Consider the following 25,530-nt stretch of genomic DNA (forward strand, 5'->3'; position numbering starts at 1 on the left):
CCAATTGGTCTTACGGGTAGGAGCTAAGGTCAGCAAAACCACACTCAAACCATTTCTCGGGTAGGGGCAAGACAAAGCAAACCGAGCTCCCAGTTGGAGCCAACAAAAATCATAACCAAAGCCACCTCTCGGGTAGGGGCTAAGACAAGCAGACCGAGCTTCCAAACTAAGCAAAAACCGAGCCAAACAAGGCTAAAACAGGACCCAAGCATCGATATAAATTCAGGCTTTAACAGAAATTAAGATCATGACCTCCACATAAATTAACATCCAGCCCCCTTTAAACAAATCAAAATTTAGCAAGGGTCAAAGTGAGAACTTTAAAGCTAGCAAAGAAGCTTCAAAGTCTCAACCAAAATTAATATCCCATGCCCCTAGAATAAAAACCGAGTACCCACAAGGACCCAAAAACCGAGCCATCACAAGCCAAAACCGAGCCATCACAAGCCAAAACCGAGCCCAGCAAGGGCCAAGAAACCGTGACCTATAAAAGCTTCAAAGCAGGGCAAAGTAGCGACTACACCGAGCCTTGGAAAGGTTCAAAAGAAGAATAAACGTCCAGCTTTTATACCGTAATGATAGGCAACAAGAAGTAGATAAGCATGAATTTTCTAGAGCCAACATCCCTTAATATCAAGTTAAGTCACCACATTCATTCTAAGCATGAGAAATATGATAACTTTTTCCAACATGTATTTCTAGAGGAGCAAATATGCATTTCAAACTATCAATATATTCCCAAACACATTTTTTTAAGCAAAGAAAATAATAGAGGCAGCCCGTATATGCTTCATTTCTCATTAACCCTAGCAAGAATCCATGCTCAAATCTCAAAACAAGCCTAGATTTTTTACCTCCACATGCTCTTAAGGTGAATATCTCAAAATACATGAAAGCAAGTTAGACTAGCATGCTGAATATCTTAAAATACATGAAAGCAAGTTAGACTAGCATGTTGTACCATCCAAAGGAAACCATTCCCAGCAGCCTGACCGAGAGAAATCATAAGCAAAGCACTGAGGAAGGGGAGAAGAGATACCTTTCCAATGTAAATGTAAATCACTGCACTGTAAAATAAACTCAAGAAGATGCTCCCACAGAAATCTCTCCCTCCTAAAGTCTTCCAACAGTAAAGCTCTCTACTTCCCCTCTCCTTAGGAAATTTTCAACAACCCCAAAACCCAAAAGAAACTATATTCATAGCAGTTAAGAGAGGGGGAAAGAATGAAGCCAATCAAAACCCTCTTCGGTACTCGAATCGGGTCAAGGAAGAAGAAGAACGCCTTCCCTGCTTACAAAAGGCGAGGCAACCGAAGTACTCAGGACAAAGTGAAGAGGGCGAGTGGTAGCGAGAGAGGCATCGGGAAGAAGAGAAAGTTGTCACTCAAGTGTCCCAGGGAGGCAAGTTCCTCAGAGTCAAACAATCAAGAAAGGAAAATCACAGCTCGTGGAGGTTGGTGCGGCTTCGTAAGAGAAAGTTGCCACTCAAGTGTTTCAGGGAGCAAGTTCCTCAGAGTCAAACTACCAAGAAAGGAAAATCACAGCTCGTGGAGGTTGGTGCGGCTTCGGGAAGGAGGGTCGCGGGCAGAAAGTGTCGGGCAAGGACGAATGAGAGGTCAACTCTCTCTCACGTGGAGGAGAAGGGCTCGGTCGGCTTGGCTAGGGCTCGAGATCGAGAAAGGGGAGAGTGGGACACACGAACGGGAGAGAGAAATGGAGGCAGAGCTCGGGTGCGTGAGTTTAGGGATTTAGGCTAAAAGGAAAAAGATAAGGGTTTTGTTTTTTTATTAATATATAAAAAAAAAAGATATATATATATATATATATATATATATATATTAAATCTCATGTAATTTATTCGCGCGCAGTGCTTTAGCAAAATGGGTGTCCTCCCTAGGCAAAATCGACATTCCGGACGCGTCGATGCAGTCCGTTTTGTCATCTAGGGTCGCTCGGACGACATCGTTGACAATTGGGTAAAAAACACATCAAAATTCAAATTTCATAAAATTTCGATTTGCGACTAATCTTCTCCAACAATCTATTCAAGTCCTCAACAGATAATGGTGCAAGCGATGCAAATTGTAGTGATCGGACGTGTCGACTCTCCGAATTGCGAAGTTTGTGCGCGTGAGAGTGCAAATTGTGCAAAGAGTGCAAATTGTGCAAAAGGCAAATTGTGCAAAAGGTCACCCTAAGGCTTAAAGGTCCTATAGGGACTCCTTTTGAGTCCCCTCATGTTGGTTTCACCCTTCTAAGTGCTGGAAGTCGATACCACACACGCGAAACTCCAAAAGGGTACAAAAGTAGGTTGAATTTCAAAAACGAGGCGGGCGAGGCGGGTCCCATTTCTGCGGGTCCCATTTCTAAGGCTCTAAGATTGTCAAAGGAAGAACCCTAAGGCTATATCCTAAATCCTAAGAGGAAGCCTAAACCTCACTAAAAATGAGGTCAACACATGCTTATAAGTTTCATGCATATAAGAGAAAGTAATATCTATTTGGTTAGTTAAAATACTTTTGTAAATAGCGTATTTGTTCTTATCATTTTTATAAAATATGATCGGGCTAGGACCGCCAACGACCTAAGAAGGCAAGTGTGCCCTGCTAGTCTGGTGTCGGTGAATAATATTGTCTTCCTACATTTCACCGGGTCTCTGGATTGAGTCCCGATGACGAATGATGAAACATTATTTTGCTCTACCACTGAATGTCTTTAACATCAATGTTTGAAACTCCAAAAAAGACTGTCTAACTTATGACATTGTTTAATGGTTCATATATAGTCGCAATTATATATGCTCGCTTATGTTTCAGACATAAGTACTGAAAACCAACCAAGAAACAAGGAAAGTGAACCGAAAAGAAAGAAATGAAAAAAAAGGAAGACCAACCTGCCTCCAAAACCAGTTTAAGAAGGAAGTCAAAATGTAAGAGGGTTAGCTTCAAACATTCACTCAATGGAACTCCTCGAATAAACAACAAAATGTGGCACACCTATCAATGCTAGCTCCCTCTTTCCAAGTTACCGGTATAACAATCCAAAGAGAAACATATCGAAGCGCTCCTGTTGCTAGCCCAAAACACCCCCAAAAGACATGATAGAGGATTCCAAGTTGCTCCCAAAATTTTCTCAACAAATACCAAAAGAATTCTTTTTTTTTTTCTTTTTATTGCAATCAATTCATTCCAAAGAATTGGGCCTTGGAATTCTCTCCAAATCTCTAGCAAATCAGTCCTCGAAAAGGGGCACTCGAATTCTTCCAAGTAACAAAGATTAAAGTATTCAATTCTATCCCGGACCAGCAGGTATACCGAATAGGGTCCACTGGGAATAAATCTAAAAAATGATTAAAAGGAAGCACCAACAGCCCTGATGAAGAATAAACCCAACACAACACAAAAGAACACCATATGGCAGGTTACAAGTGAGGGCAACAGGGGAAATCAACCAAAACCAACACCAGGAGAGCCCAACTAATAGGTTTCGGGCATGGGTAGCAAGGGAGAACAATCCCAAAGCAACCAGAGAATGCCCAAACTGTAGATTTCAGGTAGGGGCAGTGAGGGAACCACCAAAATCAACACAAAGAATACCCAAACTGCAGATTTCAGGTAGGGACAACAAGGGATCATTCAAAACCAACACCAGGAGAGCCCAATCAATGGGTTTCGGGTAAGGACAACAAGGCAATAGCCCATGCCAACATATGGAGGCCATAATAAGGCCCTCGAATAGATCCAACAGGGGAAAACAATCCAAACTAACACAGGAAAACACCAGCCAGGGTCTTGAATAGAGCTCTCTAATAGGGGCAGCAAAAGGGAACATGAATAGAGCTCTCGAATAGGGGCAGCAAAAGGGAACACCAAAATCGACACAACAAATGCACAAACAGCAGGTTTCTGGTAAGGGCAGCAAAAGGAAACAATCCACACCCACGAAAAAACCCATACTGCAGATTTTAGGTAGGAGCAGCTAAAGGCACTACCAGAACCGACAGAACAGAACCCAAACAACTAATCTCATGTTGTGACAACAAAAGGAAACAACCCACACTCACCAAGAGAAACCCATACAATAGATTTCAGGCAGGAGCAGCTAAAGACACTACCAAAACCGGCAGAATAGAGCCCAAAACAACTAATCTCGAATAGGGGCAACAAGGCAACAATCCACACCAGCACAGGAACCCAAATAGGCTCTCGAATCGAACTAGCAATAGAGAAGAAACACAATAAAACTTCAGAAGCTCCAAAGCAACAGTGGAATCAAGCAAGCAAACAAGAATTTAAATATAGCAAGTATATGAGCATCTCATCCCCCAATTGGCCAAAAGGAAAAGAATCCTTTAGGAAAACATAAATCCAGCCGACGAAGGGATTAAGGGGTATTAATCCTGAAGTAATCCAATCCACACGAATCATGTAACCCTCATTAAAAAAGCTTAAGGAAGATACAAGGTCAAACTTTTTTCTCTTTTTTTTTTTTTAAATAGATGCAGATCTTCAGGACCAAGCAAGAGAATCCAAGTGACCGAGCAATCACGCGAGAAAATAAGTACCCAAACAGAATTATTGAGCATCCCAACAAAATATCAGGAAGACAACGAGGAAACCACAAAATCAAGTGATAAAATAGAGCGAGCATGCAAGAAAGCAACTTGTTAACTATTTTGGCTCCACCGCCACTTTAATAGAATTTAACACAATTAGGAAATCCCGAGGAACAAGATATACTCTTGCTTAGCAACACTTCCAAGTTTCAAGAGTTGTAGTGATACCTGGATGCTTCCCTTTGTAAGAAAAACACAACCAAAGAAAAACTAATCAGATATGGACATCTCGCAATAGTATTACCATGACTGCCCAAAGAAGCCTGAATGATCGAACGGAAGAACGCAAGCCAACAGAGACCAACAAAGTCCAAAATTTCAACAACCTAATCTCCACCCTCAAAGGGGATTTTTATAGCTAGGAGGCAGGGAGAAGACCTATCGGGGGTGAACCAAACAGAAATAGCGGGCCAGAAAATCGCAGCCAGGGGGACAATGGAGAATGCTTCGGGTAGAAAGGGAGTTACCAGCTTAACGCTTCGAGGGACAATCTCGCACAGTCAACTTACCGAAGGAGGAAGTTCGGGCTAACAAAAGCATGCCGTCCTGAGGAACGAAGCAAACACATGCTTTGGGAAGAGGCATTTCGAGCAGAGTGTGTCCGGCGAGGCCAAGGAGACATCTCTTCGTCATGTGAAGGAGAGGGAGTTCGGGTCAAGAGAGGGAGACTGGCTAGGGTTTCGCTCGGGTCAAGGCATCACCAAGAGGAGCGGGACTCGATCGAACCGAGAGGAAGAGGAGGCGGGCGTGCGAATTAGGGATTTAGGAGAGCAATCCTTATATATATATATATATATATATAATATTTAAAATCTAAAATCCTTTGTATTGTGCATTTCCGCTTGTACACGAGGCCACATCAAAATGGGTGTCCTCCCTGGCTAAATTCGACGTCCTAGACGCACCAGCGCGGTCTGTTTCGTCATCCTGGGTCGTCCGAAAACGTGTGAAATTCAAATTTTCACAAAATTCTCGCGTGTGATCGATTGTTCCAACAATTGATTCAAGTTTGATCAATCACGAAGCATTTTACAGGTGCAGGTGATGTGAATTTTCATAATTATGTGCATCAAATGCGTGAATTATGGTATTCGTGTATCGTGAGTGTGCGTGAATTATGATATTCGTGTATCGTGAGTGTGCGCGGACGACTTGAAGGGTTTCCTAAGGCTTTAGATCATATGAGTACTCGACTTGAGTTTCGTCACGCTGTTTTTAATCGACTCAACCAAACGTCGAGGATTTAGAATCAACCATATGAAATTGCAAGGAGTCAAGAAGTGGCTCGAATTTCTAGTTGGTGCAGGTCTCAGACTAGTCTTCTAAGAGAGTCCAACAAGAAGTTCTAAGTCTAGACCCTAGGCTCTAAGAAGAAGAAGAGATTTCACTAAAAATTACGTCGACACTCCTATGCAATGTCGTATTATGCATACAAGATTGATTTCTCGGGGGATTACAACATTTTTGCTACCATCAATGTTGCCTATCTTTCATTGTACTATGATGATCTAGATGTTTCCAGTAAAGAAGACGAGGCCTGCCTACCTTGGGAGAATGATGAAAACTTCTTTTCCTTCGCTTTCGTCATAGATGGATGCATAAACCATCAAACTGGGTCTTCAATTTGGGTTGTTGTAGCACATGCTAGGCCTTCCAACCACTAGGGGTTGATCCTTCCCCCATATGTGTTTCATTCCTCATCTAGCATTGGGATTAGAATAATTTGCTTGTGAATGATATCTGTATTTTTTCAGATCAATTTAGGCACCTTTTTATTTTGTTCTATGCTAGTTTGAAATTTCTCTTTACTTTTCTCCCATTGGGAGTGCTGCCCTCCCTTTATTTGCTCCTCTCTGACTTTGCTGTCGATCTGTCCATTGCTGTCCTTGCTCAGGACAGCAACTGTTCCTTTCCTTTTCATTTCTGTCCCTTTGACGAATCACATACTCTCCCCTCCTCATCCTATGACTTCCCAACATTTTTTCTGATCTTCGTGCACCTTCTAGCAACCCCTAGAACAGTCTCACTGACACTTGCATGCAGGTAATGCTGTAATAGTCTGCGAAGTGCTGGCGCATCTGGCACTGTTGCTGAATTTATTGCTGGAAGAACTTTGGCCTGGCGGGAGCTGGTTTAATTAGAAGTAGGTGAGCTGTTGGGCTTGATCGCACAAGCAGTAATTGAGGAGCTAATTTTAGGATTTTTATAAAATACTTTACATGGTTTTTCAGGCTTTCATGGCTTTGCCTCAAAAATATGCTTTGCTAAAAGTTTGCCATAAAATGTGTGTTCTTGGATACCGTTCATAGAAAATCATGTGCTTTTTGGCCCTTTTCATCTCAATTTGGGTAGTTTTACTGATTTTGTTTTTTCTTATACATCTTATTTTACTGACTTTTTCCTATGGCGTGTTTTTTTTTTATCTACAGATCATGGTTATGTTGACATATTCTGATACTTGCTTTTTTTATATGTAAGAATGTCATGTGTCTTGATGTTTTTTCTCATCTTTATTTGTCACAGGAGGGATATAAAAATTGTGATAATAAATTTTCCAGTCTTTTTTTTATGTTTATGCATTGAAAGATTGCTTTCTGGGCTGTGAGTAGAGCAGCATGAATGCTATCTGTGATGTTGTTTTGGAAGCTGACTTTTTTTTTGTTTGTTTGTTTGCATCAGTTGGTTCGACCATGATCTTTTGTGAATATAAAGTTCCACTTTTAGTGTTCTCCTTTTACTAGGTGGTAAATGAATCTTCATTTGGGTATTCCTTGTGGTTTCTGCCTTTATTGATGGAAAATGCCCATTTTCCTGATACATGATATCATATGCTTTGGTGGCAGAGCAGGGACAATATGCCGTCTCACTGCTCACCATCTCTCCCTGACCAATTCCTTTGTCTCATTTAAGCATTTCGTTTCTGTTAATATTTTGGCAAATAATATACCGGTTTCCGAAGTTATGCTTTCAATCAGGCATCCTCATTCTGTAGTTTCTGTTCATGTTTCTCAAAATTAATGTGGGATTGTAAAAAATAAATCTTCCAACAAATACATACTTTTTTTAAGAAATATATTATGAAAACTCTCTCTATGTTGACTCCATGCTTTGCCACAATTTTGCTAGGCTTTAAAAACTTAAAGGCTTTATTTATCTGCTAGCCAGTGCTTTATGAATGGTTTATATTGCAGGAATGAAGACCATAATTTGGAGCATCACCAATGCTCATCTACCTCGCCCTCAAGTTCAGGTGAGTTGTACACAATGATTGGAAGTAGCCATTTTTATTATGTATGTAACTCATTTTTCATATTTTATTTCATCAGGTCTCACCTGCACAGGGGACACTTCCGCAAGTACAAACCTCACCATCTTCTAATTCCTCGCTTCCACAAGGATTTAAAGGCATGAGAGAAGATGAGGTTTAAGCTAAGTTGGTTTATCATTATTTTATCTTTTCAATTTTTTCTGTTCATCTGAATTCAATTTTGTTAGGTTCGAAAAGCATCTGGTATTTTGAAGAGTGGTGTGCACTGCTTGGCTCTTTTTAAAGAGAAAGAGGAGGAAAGGGAAATGCTACAATGTTTTTCACAGGCTTTAGCTATTATGGAAGCTCGGGACCTTATGGACATGTTTTCATTGCGAATGCCTGAACTCTTTGACTGCATGGTCACTAACATACAACTTCTACATGTATTTGCCAATCTAATCCAAAATCCCAAAGTCCTCCGGCCATTGGCAGATGTTTTGGTGAATTATCTTGTTAGTAATAAACTTGATGCTCTGAAGCATCCAGATTCCCCTGCTGGGAAACTTGTTTTGCAACTTTTTCGATATTTATTTGTATCTGTTGCTAAGTCACCAGCAGAATGTGAGCGCATGCTGCAGCCTCACATTCCTTCTATATTTGAGATTTGCATGAAGAATGCTATTGAAGTTGAAAAGCCACTTGGTTATATGCACCTTCTTCGAAGTATGTTCAGATCACTGAATGGTGGAAAGTTTGATACACTGTTGCGAGATCTGATGCAATATCTGCAACCATGCCTCAATATGCTGCTAGCTATGATTGAGGGACCCAGTGGTGAAGACATGAGGGACCTTGTATTGGAGCTTTGCCTAACCTTGCCTGCTCGTTTAAGCTCATTGCTTCCACACCTTCCTCGTCTTATGAAGTCTCTTGTTCTTGCACTGAAAGGCAGTGATGACCTGGTGAGTTTGGGACTCCGGACGTTGGAATTCTGGATCGACAGTTTGAATCCTGACTTCTTGGAGCCTAGTATGTCAAGTGTTATGTCTGATGTTATACTTGCTTTATGGTCCCACTTAAGACCTCTTCCATACCCATGGGGAACAAAAGCTTTGCAACTACTCGGAAAGTTAGGTGGACGAAACAGACGATTCCTCAAGGATCCACTAATGCTTGAGTGCAAAGAGAATCCAGAGCATGGCCTTCGTCTTATACTAACATTTGAACCTTCAACACCATTTTTAGTACCTCTTGATAGGTGCATCTACCTTGCTGTAGCTGCAGTTATGCGTAATGATAGTGGAATGGATTCTTTTTACAGAAGACAGGCGCTTATGTTTCTTAGGGTATGCTTGGTGTCTCTGTTAAATCTTCGGGGTAACGTAATGGTTGAAGGTGTCACTCCTACCCTTCTAGCAACATTATTAGTTTCTTCGGTGGATCCTTCGTTGCGGCATACAGATACTTCAGATATGAAGGTTAATATAATTCTTTATTGTTTTATCCACCCTTTCTTCCTATCATTAACACAAGTGTAATTTTCCACCCCTAACCCATCCCCACTCTTTGGCACAGCTCTCATTTCAGCTGCATTTACGGTGTTGCCGTTGTCTTTATTTTCAAACCATGGTATTGTGCTATAAATTAAGTGAATTATGCATTTTCATTTTATTCAAGTGCATTCGTGCATGCAGGATAAGTTTGTGCAGGCTGGTACTTATTATGCATGTGTGTTTGTCTGGGTGCTTGTGCCGTGCTTTTGTGTTTTCAAAACTGTGATGATGTTTTCTGTGTTTAATTTGGTCTTTGATACTAGTATTGATGATTTTTACATCGTTTTACAAAGCTTATGTTTGGTCTGTAAAAGTTGCAACATAATATTTTAATGAAACTAATGTTTTTTTTCCATTTTTTTGCATTTGCATTTTGCCTGTCTTTGTTTGCTTATGGCATTTGTTATCAGGTTGATTTGGGAGTTAAGACGAAGACTCAGCTTATGGCTGAGAAATCTGTTTTTAAAACGCTCATTATGACCACCATTGCTGCGAGTGCAGACCCTGAACTCCAAGATTTGAATGATGAATTTGTTGTCAATATTTGCCGCCACTTTGCTATGCTTTTTCATGTTGACTATCCTGTCAATTCTTCTGTCACAGTTGGACAGCAGATCAGTTCCATGATTTCAACAACTGTCAATATAAATTCCAGATCAAGAAATAGTAATTCCAGTTTAAAGGAATTGGATCCACTTATTTTTTTGGATGCACTGGTGGAAGTTCTTGCTGATGAAAATAGGTTGCATGCCAAGGCTGCTCTTAAAGTTTTGAATATCTTTGCTGAAACACTTCTTTTCCTTGCCCGAGCAAAACATGCAGGTCTGCCATGTTCTAGGAGCGGTCCTGCCACTCCAATGATGGTATCCAGTCCATCTTTGAACCCAGTTTATTCACCGCCCCCAGGTGTCAGAATCCCTGTTTTTGAACAGCTGTTGCCTCGCCTATTGCACTGTTGCTATGGAAGTACTTGGCAAGCTCAAATGGGTGGTGTCATGGGTCTTGGTGCTTTAGTAGGCAAAGTTTCTGTTGAGACTTTATGCATATTCCAAGTGAGGATAGTTCGTGGCCTCGTTTGTGTACTTAAGAGGTTGCCACTGCATGCTAATAAAGAGCAGGAAGAGACGAGTCAGGTGCTTACACAGGTCCTCCGTGTTGTCAACAATGTTGATGAAGCAAACAATGAGCCTCGCAAGCAGAGTTTTCATGGAGTTATTGATTTTTTTTCTTGTGAACTTTTCAATCCTAATGCATCTATTGCTGTGAGGAGAACAGTGCAGTCATGTTTAGCTCTTTTGGCTAGTAGGACTGGCAGTGAGGTCTCTGAGTTGCTTGAGCCTCTTTATCCCCCTTTACTTCAGCCATTGATAATGAGGCCGTTGCGGTCTAAAAACATAGAACAGCAGGTATGCAAGATAAAGGTAATATAATTTTGGGCAAGCATATATATTTTTTTATTGGAATACAACTTTTCTACTTATTGCACACAGGTTGGGACAGTTACAGCTTTGAATTTTTGTCTTGCCTTGAGACCGCCTCTACTTAAGCTGACTCCTGAGCTTGTCAATTTCTTACAAGATGCTCTGCAAATTGCTGAAGCTGATGAAACTGTATGGGTTGCAAAGCTTATGAACCCAAAAGTAGTTTCCACATTAAACAAGCTTCGTACTGCATGCATTGAGCTACTTTGCACTGCTATGGCTTGGACGGATCTCAAAACACCAAACCACGCTGAACTGCGTGCAAAGATCATATCAATGTTTTTCAAGTCTCTAACTTGTCGTACACCAGAAATTGTTGCTGTTGCAAAAGAAGGGCTTCGTCAGGTCCTTGCACATTTTTCCTTCATTTATTGTCTTACATTCAATGATAACAAACCTGCAGTTCAATTACATACATGAGCTGCTGCAATATAATTAATGTGTATTTTTCCCACTTAAAAATGTGTATATCTATTTTGGATCATCATATATATAGTTATGCAATACATACAGGTAATCCAGCAACAGAAGATGCCAAAAGATCTTTTGCAGAGCAGTCTAAGGCCTATTTTGGTTAACTTGGCACATACCAGATCACTTACCATGCCTTTACTCCAAGGATTGGCTCGTTTGCTTGAGCTTCTATCAAACTGGTTCAATGTCACTTTGGGTGTTAAGCTATTGGATCATTTGAAAAAATGGTTAGAACCTGAAAAGCTTGCACAAACTCAGAAGTCTTGGAAAGCTGGAGATGAACCAAAGGTTGCTGCAGCCATGATTGATCTTTTTCATCTACTCCCCCCAGCTGCTGGGAAGTTTCTTGATGATATTGTCACAATAGTAATTGACTTGGAGGGAGCACTTCCCCAGGGGCAGTTTTATAGTGAAATTAACAGTCCATATCGAATTCCGCTGGCAAAGTTTTTGAATCGTTATGCATCAGATGCTGTAGATTACTTTCTCGCACGATTAGATCGCCCAAAATATTTTAGGAGGTAAGCATCTGGCATTACATAGGAAATAGTAAACACCAGAAGATGAACTGCTAATGATCGACATTCTTTGATTCTTTCAGATTCATGTATATAATTTGTTCAGATGCCGGCCAACCCTTAAGAGAAGAACTGGCAAGGTCACCACAAAAAATAATCTCCAATGCTTTTACACAATTTTCTTCACCAATGGATGGATCTTCTAGTCAAAATTGTTCTATGACTGAAGAAGGCTTTAATAATCCCATATCAGATAGTTTTTCTACTTCATCAACACACTTGGGAGCAATCTCTGATAGCTATTTTCATGGACTTTATATTATCTCAACTTTGGTTAAACTGATGCCGTTTTGGCTTTATACCAACAGAATTGTATTTGAAACTTTACTGCGCGCTTGGAAGTCACCAGCTAGGGTTGCAAGGTTACAGAATGAGCAGGAACTAAGTTTACTTGAGGTAAGTCTAGCAGTACATGTAATTTTTCTGTGTTTTTGCATTGCTTATGAACTTTTAAATGTGATTTCTTTAACTGCAAAGTACTATTTTTATATTTTTCTCGGAATTAGCTATTCAAATTGAAAACTATTGAGGACCACCTTATCATTGTTTAAAGTGAAGGCTTTTTAGAAATGGTTTTGCTGTTCCTGTTTGGGGATATGCAGTTGAGTGTAATTCCTTTTAAGATTATTGACGAATGATCCGTCATATTATCAACTAATTTATCTTTTCTTAAATAAGCAGGTCAAGGAAAGTAAATGGCTTGTCAAATGCTTTCTTAATTATTTGAGGCATGATGAGTCCGAAGTTGGAGCTCTGTTTGAAATGCTTTCAATTTTCTTATTCCATAGTCGCATAGACTACACTTTCCTAAAGGAATTCTATATTATCGAGGTATGTTTACTTTCATAAATTTTATAATGACATCTTTTACAATGCTTCCTTTTAATTTTATCCTTTTTCTTCGGTTTTCTCTATCAACATTTGCTTGCATAAGGAATTTATTGATAGTGTTGGGCTTCAGGTTGCTGAAGGATATGCTCCAAGCTTAAAGAAAGTCATTCTTTTGCATTTCCTGAATGTTTTCCAGTCAAAACTATATGGGCAAGATCACTTGGTCATTGCCTTGCAGATTTTGATTCTTCCCATGTTAGCACATACATTTCAAAATGAACAAAGCTGGGAAGTTGTCGATGCTGCTGTAATTAAAACAATTGTTGAAAAACTTCTTGATCCTCCTGAAGAGGTGGTGTTTTTATAATGTTTTGCTGCTTTTACATATTGTGACTATAAAACTTTCGTTATCATTAAAATCACTTTTTATTGAATAAAAAATGCAAATATTGGCTTCCATTGTAGGTTAGTGCGGAATATGATGAACCTTTGAGGATTGAACTTCTACAGCTCGCTACGTTACTTTTGAAATATCTACAAGGTGATCTTGTACATCACCGTAAGGAGCTCATAAAATTCGGCTGGAACCATCTGAAGCGTGAAGATAATTCTAGTAAACAATGGGCTTTCGTAAATGTTTGCCACTTTTTGGAGGCTTATCAAGCTCCTGAGAAAATTATTCTTCAGGTACTCCTCATCGACTGATCAAATCGATTCATCATGAATGCATGTAAGATTGGCTTGCTATATATTTAAAGCAATTTGGATGTATTTTTGTTGTTTTGATGCGATCTATCCTGTTGTGAAAAACAAGATACTGTTGTAAAATATTTTGAAGACTGTAACGACCTTGAAGAAACTGTTTTCTTCCATATGCTTTCTTTTCTTTTGAATTATGGATAACTTGAATTCCATGATTTTGTATCTCTAGTTTTGTTTTAGCTCATTTGTTTGTGTCATTCAATGGCTTCTATTATTTTCTCTGTTGGTGTAATTCTTTTCAAGCCATCATCTTACTTTATCATGTACACCTTTCAACAACCATTAGTCAATAACATTCACTTATTTTGTCTCTTTATCCATGCGGAAATTGTTTGAGTTTTCATTTGAGACTTAATACGTTATAGTTTTGAGGCAATCATCTTGTCATGGGTGTGAGATCATTCTGGACATATTGATTATTCATTGTTGACCATGCCAAGACAGACACTTTAAGCCATTATTTATTGTCTAAAATACTTTAATCTTGACCAGGTTTTTAGTTTATAGTTCATCTAACATTTGTCATGACTTCTTATTTTCCCTAACCATCCCTAATCATTGAATTTGTTGATTTTTCTTCAACAAGCTCCCATCATGACTTTCTCTGTTTCTCTAGTGTTGACCTCGCTTTCAGTCGAGGTGCAGTTTTCCCCTCCTTAGTAGCATAGGATCTAGCCGTAGGACTTTTCTGTCGACTACTCCTAGAAAACTAGTGAAGGAGCCTTCCCCGTTAGCAATTCTGAACTTCTCTTCGCTCGACTTGACGTTCCATAAAGTAGTCTTGACCGCTATTGCTTAGCAGGTGAGGCTACTCTGAAGGAACTCAGGGAGTATTCCTATAGGATTGTCCGCCTTAGGATTGACTATACTCGTTGATTTGGCGTCGCCGCGCTCTTCGCCGTTCTGTTTAATCGAATTCGAGCCGAGCTTTTGATAAGATTCGAACCGCGACGCGTTTTTGACCCGATTGACGATGAGGTTGCCCAGACGACTCCGGATGACGAAACGGACTGCGCCGATGCGTCCGGAACATCGATTTTGCCTAGGAGAGACATTCGTTCCACTGCGACGGCGCGTCTGGGGAAAGATATATAATTTAGGTGTAACTATAATAATAAATGATATTTATTATTATTATTATTATTTATTAAAACCTAAATCTATCTACTCCCCTCCCCACCGCTTTTCTCGAACCCATGGGCCTCAGCCCTAGCTCTGTGGCCCTTGCTCGGCTTGCTCGGTTCCACTTGGCCCGCGTCCTTCTTGTGCCGTTGGACCTTCACTTTCGCGCTCGCCTCTTGCACGCGAGACAATCTCGCAGACGACCCATCCCCTTATTATTGCCGAGGATTGTATCCTCTGCTCTCGACCCGCCTTGCCGCAGAGCGTGGCCTCTGCGAGGATCGTATCCTCTGCGCTCGATCCTTTTGCCGGATCTTCTTAATCATTCTTCTCCTTCTCTGGTGTATATTAGAGCTTGGTTTTGTAGCCCTGGGGGGTATGCCGAAAATCTCTGAGGAAGGAAACTCTGTCATTTTCTTTTCTCACTTCTTTAATTTTGTGGTGCTTGAATTGGTTTCCTCTTGCTTTTGGAGGAGTTGAAGTTGGGGAGTGCCTTTAAAGTTCCTGTGTTACTTTCTTTTTCTTCAAGGAGGTACCTTTTCCCCTTTTGTGCCTTGCTCTGTTTTCGATTTTGCCCTGCCGAGCCCCTGTTAGCTCGATGCGATGGGTGATACAACATGCTTACTTAGTTGACACTTATATTTTTGAATACATTATACTCAAGCATCTAGGAATAGAAGTGCAAGCATACTTTAAGGGCTAGATTTGATTACCTGTTTAGAAGGATAGAAGTATAGCATGTTATCGGCTTTTCTCTTTTCCCTACTTGCTTAAAATGGTAAAACTATGGCATATTTCTATTACTGTGAATAAGAAAGTTGAAACGTGGCTTTGAGACGATGCTAGCTCCTCTTTTCTCTTTTTGTTCAAAAGCAGATTGGAATAATTGAAAATGTAGCTTTGAGCTGATGTCGACTCTTCTTGCAAGTATGTTGGAATATATATATTATGAGGCTTTTCATCTATTCTTATTTAGCATGAGATATTGGAGAATTTATTTGGCCTGTCATGCATGTTTGGGGGCTCGGCTTTGGTTTCTTATGGCCATTCCTTGGCTCTTATATATATTATGGGAGGATTTATTTAATTCGACAAGTGTTGTAACTTGTTTTGGTGGCTGGGTTTAGCACCTCACGAGGCATCACTTTGTTTAAACCTCTATTGGAAGTTGTTTTATGCTTGGAATATTTAAGTTGGGGGCCTAAATATACTCTCTATATTGTTGCTTTTGTTTAAGACATATGTTGGCTCTATATCTTGATGTTTCAAAAGGCATGTGAACTACTCTTTGGTTCTAAATGGGTCGGTTTCACCTTGAAGTAACTGGAACTTTAATTTCCTGTTAAAGCTTGAGTTTCTATCTATGCTTGTGCCCTGTTTTTGCGGTCCCCCTCTCTTCAGACCTTTTCATATGTTTTTTTTTGAAATTTTTGGACAAAGTACTCTTGGTCTCTTTTCGGGATTTTTTCCGTGTTTTCTACAATTTTCATCGATTTCCTCGCATTTCTCTTGTCGTGAGTCTTTTGACGATCTCTCTCGAGATTTTTGGACGATGTTTCTTTATAGCATTTCACCCAGCTTCTTCAAATTTTGTTGCTTGTACCTGTTGCATCAATTACACCTAAGGAACAGCGGATCTCCCAGGTATACATGTTTGTTTTATGTTTACAACATGTTATTCTCTTATAATCCCTGCTGTATCTTTTACTTTTCTTTACACTTCATATTGTACTGCCTTTTTTACTGGATACTCTACTGCTTGTCCTGTGCTACATACTCTACTGTTATGCTATACACTGTACAACTTCAACATGTTCCCTATAAAATATCTGAAGAACTACAACCATAGGGCCGTTGGATTTGACATGATAACCTGACACCCTAAAAAACTTAAACTCGTCACGACAAGGAGCTTGGAACTAGCGCGGTGGGCAACACGACCATCTTCAAAAGCAGAACAAGTCTTCCCCAGCTAAATCATTCCTTTCCTAGAAATTAAAACAACAATCCACAGGATTTCGAGGTTGTTCGCCTAGCGCAACATAAATCCTCAACTCTTTTCTTTAGGCATTTGTATAGCTCTGCTGTACGATCTAAGCGCTAACTCGTTTTAGGGTTCTGAGGTTGTCGTTCGTCATGACCTAAATCCTCACATCTTCCAGGTTATTTGGAAAATTTGTGTGATCGTTTCACGCGAATGTAAACCCTAATTAAATAAAATTGGTAGGATGAAACACTTGAATATTTTTCCTCAAAACCGAAGCCAAACCATAGGGTAAACTGGGAAGTCACCGAGGTTCTCCTTCAGATATATGGCATCCCTAGTTATTCTCCTTTGGACTCTACAGCAAAATGTTCCAAATTTGAATCATTCTGTTTGAACCATTCCCCTTTTGCACACCAATTTGTTCGATTTCGTTGAAAAGTACTATCCTTTTGACCTTCTCGAAGACAATCTTTTCTGATTTTTATCGAGAGTTTTCTTAAGTGACTTCGGTCATTTAAGATGTAATTAACTATAGGGGTTTGCTCTTATCGGAAGCTTTTCCAAACCTAGCTTAAAATAAACCCTATTTAATTTTTCATATTAAATAGGAGAATTTGTCGGCAAATAAAACGGTTTCGCAGACCAAATATATTTCTTAATTTATTTGATCGAGCCTCATCTTCAAGTCTTGTGTTTATTCGTCGGGATAAATAAAAGGTTTGAGGTATAATGCTCTTTTATTTAGACTGTGAAGATTATGGAGAAAGTTTGACTTTCATATTTTTCTAAACTTAAATTTATATGTAAATTAAAGTGTCATTCTAAAGCGGGCGACGAGATTTCGATTCCGGTGACTGATAGCTTCTTACGGGCAACTCCTTTCAACTTTTTATCGCTGACAGCTTCTGGCGACTCCGCTGGGGGCTAGCTTCTCTCTCCATTCAAATCAGGAAATATTATCTTCGCACATCAGTAATGTGTTCATGTCCCTCTTGGACCAAATTACCCTTCTTTCGTTGGTATGCTTCACCCATTTCTTTCTTGGGGAAGTACGATCAATTTTTTTCGGACTTCAGTACCATCTGTTCAATCACTTTGAACAGAGAGGTTCAGAAGGTCATTAAGGACTTTTGATCTTTTATGTGGGGTCAGACCCCCAATAGGTGTGTTGGTGGACTAGTTCCACGTGAGCGTTGTGCGTTGTGAAGTCAGTCCTGCACTGGGTCCTAAACTTTACTCCCCTTTTTGTGCCTTTCGAGTTTGATTTGCTATTTCGCAAGTTGAACCGAATTGTGTTGCGCTGCGCTTGCTCGTTAATTTTCAATTTGTAGTGCTCGCACTACGATTATGTAGGGTCGAACCCTAGGGTCTTCTTTCCTTTTGAAGTTTCTGCGATGGCGTTTCCGACGCTTACCTTTTCCTGCAACTTGCCAACGGACCGTAGTGCCCGTAACGTCGCTCCCACCATCAAGTTTGGAACAGGATTCGAGGATCTCGAGTTCATTCTCGGGAAAGCCCCGTTCGTGGTCGTGAAAGTCGCCACCCCAGAAGTTCAGGAACCGTCTGCTGAGTTTAACCTGAATTGCCTACCGGATTTCCCTTCTTACAAGAAGGAAAAGACTACCGCCACTTTGAAATTTACTAAGCCTGACTTTCCCGCTCCTGCTAAGGGAAAATAGGTTATGATCGTCGATAGTCCAACTGAGGAGTTCACCGTCTCGCCGTCAGTGTTCGAAATTGGGTCGAGTTCGAAAGTTGCGCCGTTAACACGGTCACAAAGGAGAAACCGTAGCCGAAAAGTACGCAAGACTGCTGAAGTCCAGATTTCTGAAGATATGACTGTTGATGAAATTCCTCATCAGGAGGAATCAGTATTGTTAGATACCTCTCCGCTTTTGCGAGGGAGTAGGTTCCACCCCTTAGTAAATAATGATGAACATGAAAGTATCCGAAAGATTGCCGCTGCTTTACCGTCGCCCGTCACCTCATGGACATGGTGGAAAGACCTCATGGACATGGTGGAAAGAGGAAGCTCTCACCTCCTCTCTCCAGAGTCGGTACAGTGTTTCAGAGACTAGGTGCCAACGAGGGTTGCTTAGTCAGTGAATTGCTTAAGCGGATGGGATGTGCAGTATCCCCTCGTATGAAGAAAAAAATACTAAAGGACGTCAGATCTGCTAAAGGATTACCTCCTCGCATTCCCGTCAAGTTCTGCTTGGGGAACAAAATTGACACTATAACCACCACTGGGTCCGCAGGCCGTCGACCGGTTAAATCACGAGTCACGACTGGGTCCGAGAGTTCCAACAATCACCAACCATAAAGATGTTCTTAAGATCCCAAAGAAAAGGATAAGCAGGTTGCCTAGTACTGTAGCTGGTTCTCGCCATGGAGAGCATACCTCTCTTCGACATGCCAATGTTTCTGTTGAGACACCCCGTCTCGAAACATCACCGTCAATGAAAGAGGTATGGATTCCCAAGGTTGTTGCACCAATACGATCTAGTGAGCCTATGAGTCAGAATTTTAGCATAAAGCAGGGATCTGAAGTACCCGACATGATAACAACAACAACAATTGAAGAAGATGCACAGATAGAAGATGTTCAACAGAAGCCTCCGGACCTTAAAGTGATACGAGGGACAATAATTGAGAAAAAGGTCGAAAGGCTCAGGGCCGAGATTTCGGAACTAGCCCGAGGACGTGGAATGCCCGTTGATGATGAAGATAAAAACTCTGAAGAATACCTTGAGGAAGACTGTATAGATATTAATGTCATCGAAACCAGAGCAGTTACATCTGCGCGCGACGCTCAACCTCCTACTGAAGAGAACGTCGTAGATGAGCTGCGTAGGGCTCTCTTCCCGAGAGATGAAGAAATCAGCCAAATGAAGAATAGAATGGAAGAAATGACCGCTGCCATGACTGCTATAGCTGCAGCTCAGGGATAATCTCAACGACAACAGTTAGTTCCTCCAGAAGTCAATCAACCAGAAATTATACAGATCGTAGTTAAGAGGGGGAAAGTCGGCTCAGCTAACAGAGATGATCTACAAAAGAGGGACTCAACTCAAAGCGTCATACCAGAAAAGGATTTTAAGCAAATGGTCGAACAGGTTCGAGAGGCGTTAGCCCAATCGAAGGGTGGTGCATTGGTTTTAAAGGGTAGATCCTACCCGGAGGAATTCGATGCCGTACCCTACCCTAAGAGTTTTATTCAACGAGATTGGAAACCCCAGACAACACATAGCACATTTTCGCGCCAGTTGTGGCAACACAGGAGGTAACGAGGCATTGCTTTGTCGCCAATTTGTCAGCAGTTTATCAGGGATAGCTTTTGATTGGTATGCCGAATTACCTAATATTACCTAATGGATCAGACCTAATGGATCAGTAAAGACTTTCTTAGAGCAGTTGTTCGTGAAGAGATTTGTCGGAACGCATCACCATGTTTCTATAGGAGATCTCGTGATAGAGAAACAAAGGCCTAACGAGACTCTAGTAGATTATATTTTGAGGTGGAGAAACCTTAACATGAAATGTGAACCTCAGCTCCAATTACAGAAACATCATACGATTGAGATCCTACTCAAAAACATTCATGGGCCAATAGCCATACTTGAGTTTAAAAGTAGAAATCATACACATCTTCGAGAGGCTGATAAAAGAGATCCTACTCAACAATCTGCAAGAAGAAGCCAAGCATATGGATTCTCAGGAGAAGACAGAGAAGTCCAAGACAACCAAAATATTCGAGAAGAAATCCGGGGTAGTGACAACTGTTGACAAGGGAAAACAACCAATAAAGATATATGCAGAGGATTTTCGTCGGGATTCCCAGCCGCCATCACAACATAACCAACAACAGCAGACACAGCAGTATGGTCAACCTGCCCAGCGACCACATCAGGAAGGGTCATACCGAGCATAGAATAAACAAATATCCCTGGGAGAACGGCAGAAAGTGGTATATTCTTTCAAAGATGAAGCAGTACCCAAGATATTTAGGAGTCTAATGAAGAACTCTGAATTCAGATTACCATCTCCAAAGAGGCCAAAGGAGGTCAATAAGAAGGATCAACCTAATTATTGTAATTATTGCCCGTATCACACCGTATCACAGAATGCTCGAACACACTATAGAGGATTGTTTTGTTTTCAAGGATTGGCTCGAGAGGAACCTTAAAGAAGAGAATATAACAATCCCAAAAGAGTATTTAAGTATTTAAACAATCCCAAAAGAGTATTTAAAATAACCTGAAAGAGGTTCTGTAAATATGATTTCAGTTGAGCCAATCACTCCAATAGATCCGTACTAAAAAAAAGGTGAATGGACTACAATTTGGAACAAGTCGTCCAAAAAGATATTGGATCAGATTGAGATCGCTTCAGTTCAGGCAAGCATTCAGAGACTACAACCTGTTCAACCAGAGATAGAGATTTCGTCAGAGAAATTACTACAACCTGGGAAGAGAGAAAAGAGCGACGGCACGAAAACTGATAGCGTGGGGGGTAGGATAGAGGCCGCCTCTGCTAGATTAGTTATCTTGGATTCGTGGGAGAAAATCCTCGAACCCTTGACCATGTATGATTATCTTTTTGCTAATCCGGGGTATTATGAATATAATGATGATGATTTCGGCTACATTTTAACTATTTCTGGTGATAGTGTAATTGATTTTGGTCACTCTAGTTTCGATCTCGATTCCCAAACTGATCCTCAAATTGTACTTGAGTTGATCCTCAAATTGTACTTCCTCAAATTGTACTTGAGTCTGATAAACCCGTTAGCCAGATTGGAAAGGATGTCAACGACACCAGATATGACAATTCGGGAAGTGACGAACCAATCCTTGAATGTAAAGGAATACCGATCGCCATCAAGATCGCCATCAACTCGCCATCAACTGTGATTCATCTGATTCAGAATCTACACTTGAGGAGTCAACCACAGTGTCAGAAGAGATAACAAAAGTATATTTGAGAAGAGGAAAAGTGTTACCTTTAGGGACGGTTTAGGGACGACTAATGGAAAAAGGAAAACAAACAGTTACTCTGGATGAGCCACCTCCAACGATGGAGGAGACACATGCTCGAGAGGAAACTAGAAGTAACTGGGAGTTCAGACAAAGTGGATTACAACGTACTAGCGCATCTCAGGAAATTGCCAGCCAAGCTAAGGCTAAGTATTTTCGATGCTCTGATCCTGTCAAAGGAGATGAGAGAATCTCTGATCAGAACTCTACTTGATCCAGAAATTTGCTTAGCTCAGTTGGCTAGCACATCCTCGGATGAGGTTTGTTCGTTGAAAGAACAACCTGGACAACCTGGGGTAACACTTTTACAGATGAAGATTTGTTGCTCGGTACCGCCGACCACAATCGTCCACTCTATATTTCCGTTAGCATTGGCCGATTCGTACTATCCAGAGTTTTGGTGGATTCTGGAGCATCGCTCAATTTAATGAGTATACGGACACTAGCATACCTGGATATTAATACTCAGGAGCTTACACTGACAAGATGATGTTAAGAGGATTTAACCAAAAAGAAGAAAGAGCCCTTGGGTCAATTACATTACTTATGTCAATTACATTACTTATGAAATTACATTACTTATGAAGGTTGAAGAGCTAGTAACAACCGCAAAATTCGATATCATCAGTGCCGAGACCTCTTTCAATGCTCTACTTGGTCGACCGTGGATTCACGAGCATGACATGGTTCCGTATTCCATACATCAGTGTATTAAGTATTACAGGGAAGGACAAGAATATCACATCAAAGGAGATTTACAACCATTTTCGATTCATGAAGTTGACATTCATGAAAACGCCGCTTACTACTCGCCTCTAAAAAAGACTGTCTTCTCTCGTGAAGTTGTGGTTAATGAAGTGGGAGATTCAAAGGAATCACAAAGAGGAGGCAATTCAACTCTGTTTCGACAGTCTACTATCATCTCTTCACAACGAGGTGGCAGGGGGTCCTTTAGCCCATGCACCCGAGATCGAGGCCGGGGACGTGGACGAGGAAGAGCCAATGTTATTGTTGAACGGATTAGGCCGACCATCAACATTGAGGATGAAGAAGATTCTGAGGAAGAAATAATAACGACAAAACAAAAGAAACCTTAGTACGAGATATTCTTGGAAGATGCGGAGAAAAGTGAATAGGAGAAAAGTGAATATGAGACTGAGACGATGTATGATCGGATAAACCACTATGTGAACACCCCGAACCTTACTCCGACATTCCCTCAAAAGTTCGAGAGTTTAGTGGTCAAGGAAGTCCGTAGCGCTGGTTCAAAGCCGATCAAATTTTACCGTGATTCTACTTCTACCAGTCTTGAAAATCATGTAAATTTTATGAGAATTCTAATGAATTAATGAAATTACCTTTTGGTTACTTTTTGTCTTGTGTACGAAAATTAATTCAACAGTGACATTTGCCGAAACAAATGCTGAAAGATAAATTGTAACTCTTTGAAAAATTATGGAATGTTAGGAGCCGAATTCTTAACTCGAAAGAAGATCTTGGATTTGGTACAGTCAGACCAGTTGATGATTTGAAATTTTGCATGGTTGTTATTAGTGAATCAGGGGAGGATTGCCTCGATGTGGAGGATGACTCTACCGATTAGTTAATAGAAAACGCTCCACCCGAATTTGAAGAAGAAATTAAGTCAATAGTTGATGAGTTGAAAGAAATCAACCTCGGGACTGAGGAGCAGCCCCGACCAACTTTCATAAATTCCTTACTCAACGAAGAAGAATCTACAGAGTTGATAAAGTTATTGTCAAAATTTAAAGATTGCTTCGCATGGAGTTACGATGAAATGCCAGGACTGTCAGCAGAGGTTGCGGTTCATAAACTCGGGGTAGACAAGTCTATAACCCTAGTGAAACAAGCTCCAAGAAGAATGCGCCTAGAAATAGAGTAGCAAGTGATTGCCTATGTGAGGAAACTAATAGATGCTAACTTCGTGCGGGAGGAACAATACCACACATGGTTAGCTAACGTCGTGTAAGTTAAAAAGAAAAATGGACAAATACGTTTTTGTGTTGACTTCAGGGACTTAAATAAAACATGTTCAAAAGACGAATTCCCACTACCAATACCAGAAATGATGGTGGACATCACTTCGACACACGAGATTTTCTCATTCATGGATGGATCATCAGGATACAACCAAATCAAGATGGCTCCAGAAGATGCAGCCCTCACAGCCTTCAGAACACCAATTGGAATTTTCTGCTGCACAGTGATGCCATTTAGGTTAAAGAACGCTGGAGCAACATATCAGCGCGCAATGACGAAGATTTTTGACGACCTCATCCATAATCAAGTGGAATCTTACGTGAATGATCTGATTATCAAGAGTAAACGGAAAATAGACCATTTGTATGATTTGAGGATCGTGTTCGAATGATTACGACAATAAAATCTCAAGATCAATCCCTTAAGGTGCGCCTTTGGCGTTACATTCAAAAAATTTCTAGGATTCGTTGTCCGTCATCGGGGAATCGAGATCGACCCAGAGAAGATTAAGACTATATTAGAAATGCCTCCTAAAACTTTAAAGCAGCTACGTTCCTTCCAAGGGAAGTTGACATATCTGAGACGTTTTATTTCTAATATCTCGGATGTGTCAGCCATTCTCGACATTAATTAAAAAGGACGCCAAATTCGTTTGGGAAGAGAAATGCCAGCGGACTTTCGAGGACGTTAAACAATATTTAATGACACTTGTTTTGACAGCCCTTATCTCAGGAAAACCGTTGATACTTTATACCGCGGCCTTAGACAACTCTCTCATAGCTCTGCTAGCTCAGGTTAATGACGAGAGTAAGGAAAACGCACTATACGACTTAAGTCGACGTCTAATACCGACGAGAATAAAATATCCGCCTATTGAGAAGCATTGCCTAGCTTTGATTTTCGCAGCTCAAAAGCTTAGGCATTATCTACTTGCTCATAGGATAACCCTGATTTCGAAAGTCAATCCATTGCAATATTTGATGACTCGACCAACACTTTCCGGACGTTTAGCGAGACAGTCAATGATTTTATTGCAATTTGATATAACTTTTGTTCCCCTCCGCGCTATCACATGACATATTTTAGTAGACTTTCTCGCTTCGCACCCACTTCCAGCTGGGTCCTCTTACCAGATGAGCAGATATTACAAATAGAATTCTCCAGTGCGCAACGCTGGAAGATGTGCTTGTTGACCTCATTTTTGAGGTCATTTCCCAGCCGCCATCACAACATAACCAACAACAGCAGACACAGCAGTATGGTCAAACTGACAACATCTTAGAAAACTAGAATTGAGACCCACCTTTTTAAAAATTCTAACCCATTTCTTTTTTTCTTTGATGTCCAACATTTATGGCACAATACCATCGTCTTATGAACGAGCGATTATGAGCTATTTTGTGAAGACTCGAGGGAAAAGCTCCTAATAAGACTCTAAGCCTTAGGAAAACATCGTCACGACTTTTTCGTCACACATACACACCAAATGCACAAAATTCACAAAATTGCACGAAATTGGACTTCAATTAAGCCTAAAGGACGGGTGAAAATGCGAACTTCTCCGGATGACCCCCGACGATAAATTGGACTGCGCCAACGCGTCATGGATACCAATTTTGGTAGGAAAGGACACCCATATTGTCATATTTTTGACACGAGAAAATTGACACGCAAATCGATGGATTTGTCAAAACGACCTCTAACGGCAAAACAGACAGCACCGGTGCGTCTGGAATGTCAAGTTTGCCTAGGGAAGATACTCATTTTGTTACGGCACCGCGCACGAATAAATTACATGAAATTTAATATATATATATATATATATATATCTATCTATATA

At 40.6% G+C, this 25,530-nt stretch overlaps 1 protein-coding gene across 1 annotated transcript in view; it reads left to right on the forward strand.

Moving 5' to 3' along the window:
- The window catches only part of LOC110039435 (transformation/transcription domain-associated protein-like), a 167,596-nt gene that overhangs the window by 76,779 nt on the left and 65,287 nt on the right, over positions 1 to 25,530 (forward strand). Inside the window, 10 exon segments of the mRNA XM_020744489.1 lie at positions 7,807 to 7,865; positions 7,942 to 8,037; positions 8,111 to 9,343; positions 9,829 to 10,824; positions 10,909 to 11,244; positions 11,413 to 11,894; positions 11,975 to 12,347; positions 12,633 to 12,782; positions 12,913 to 13,134; positions 13,248 to 13,469. Coding sequence (XP_020600148.1) covers positions 7,807 to 7,865; positions 7,942 to 8,037; positions 8,111 to 9,343; positions 9,829 to 10,824; positions 10,909 to 11,244; positions 11,413 to 11,894; positions 11,975 to 12,347; positions 12,633 to 12,782; positions 12,913 to 13,134; positions 13,248 to 13,469 — 4,169 coding nt within the window.

This window comes from Phalaenopsis equestris, unplaced genomic scaffold (assembly GCF_001263595.1).
Source record: "Phalaenopsis equestris unplaced genomic scaffold, ASM126359v1 Scaffold000002, whole genome shotgun sequence".
In the NCBI taxonomy this organism is placed as follows: Eukaryota; Viridiplantae; Streptophyta; class Magnoliopsida; order Asparagales; family Orchidaceae; genus Phalaenopsis; species Phalaenopsis equestris.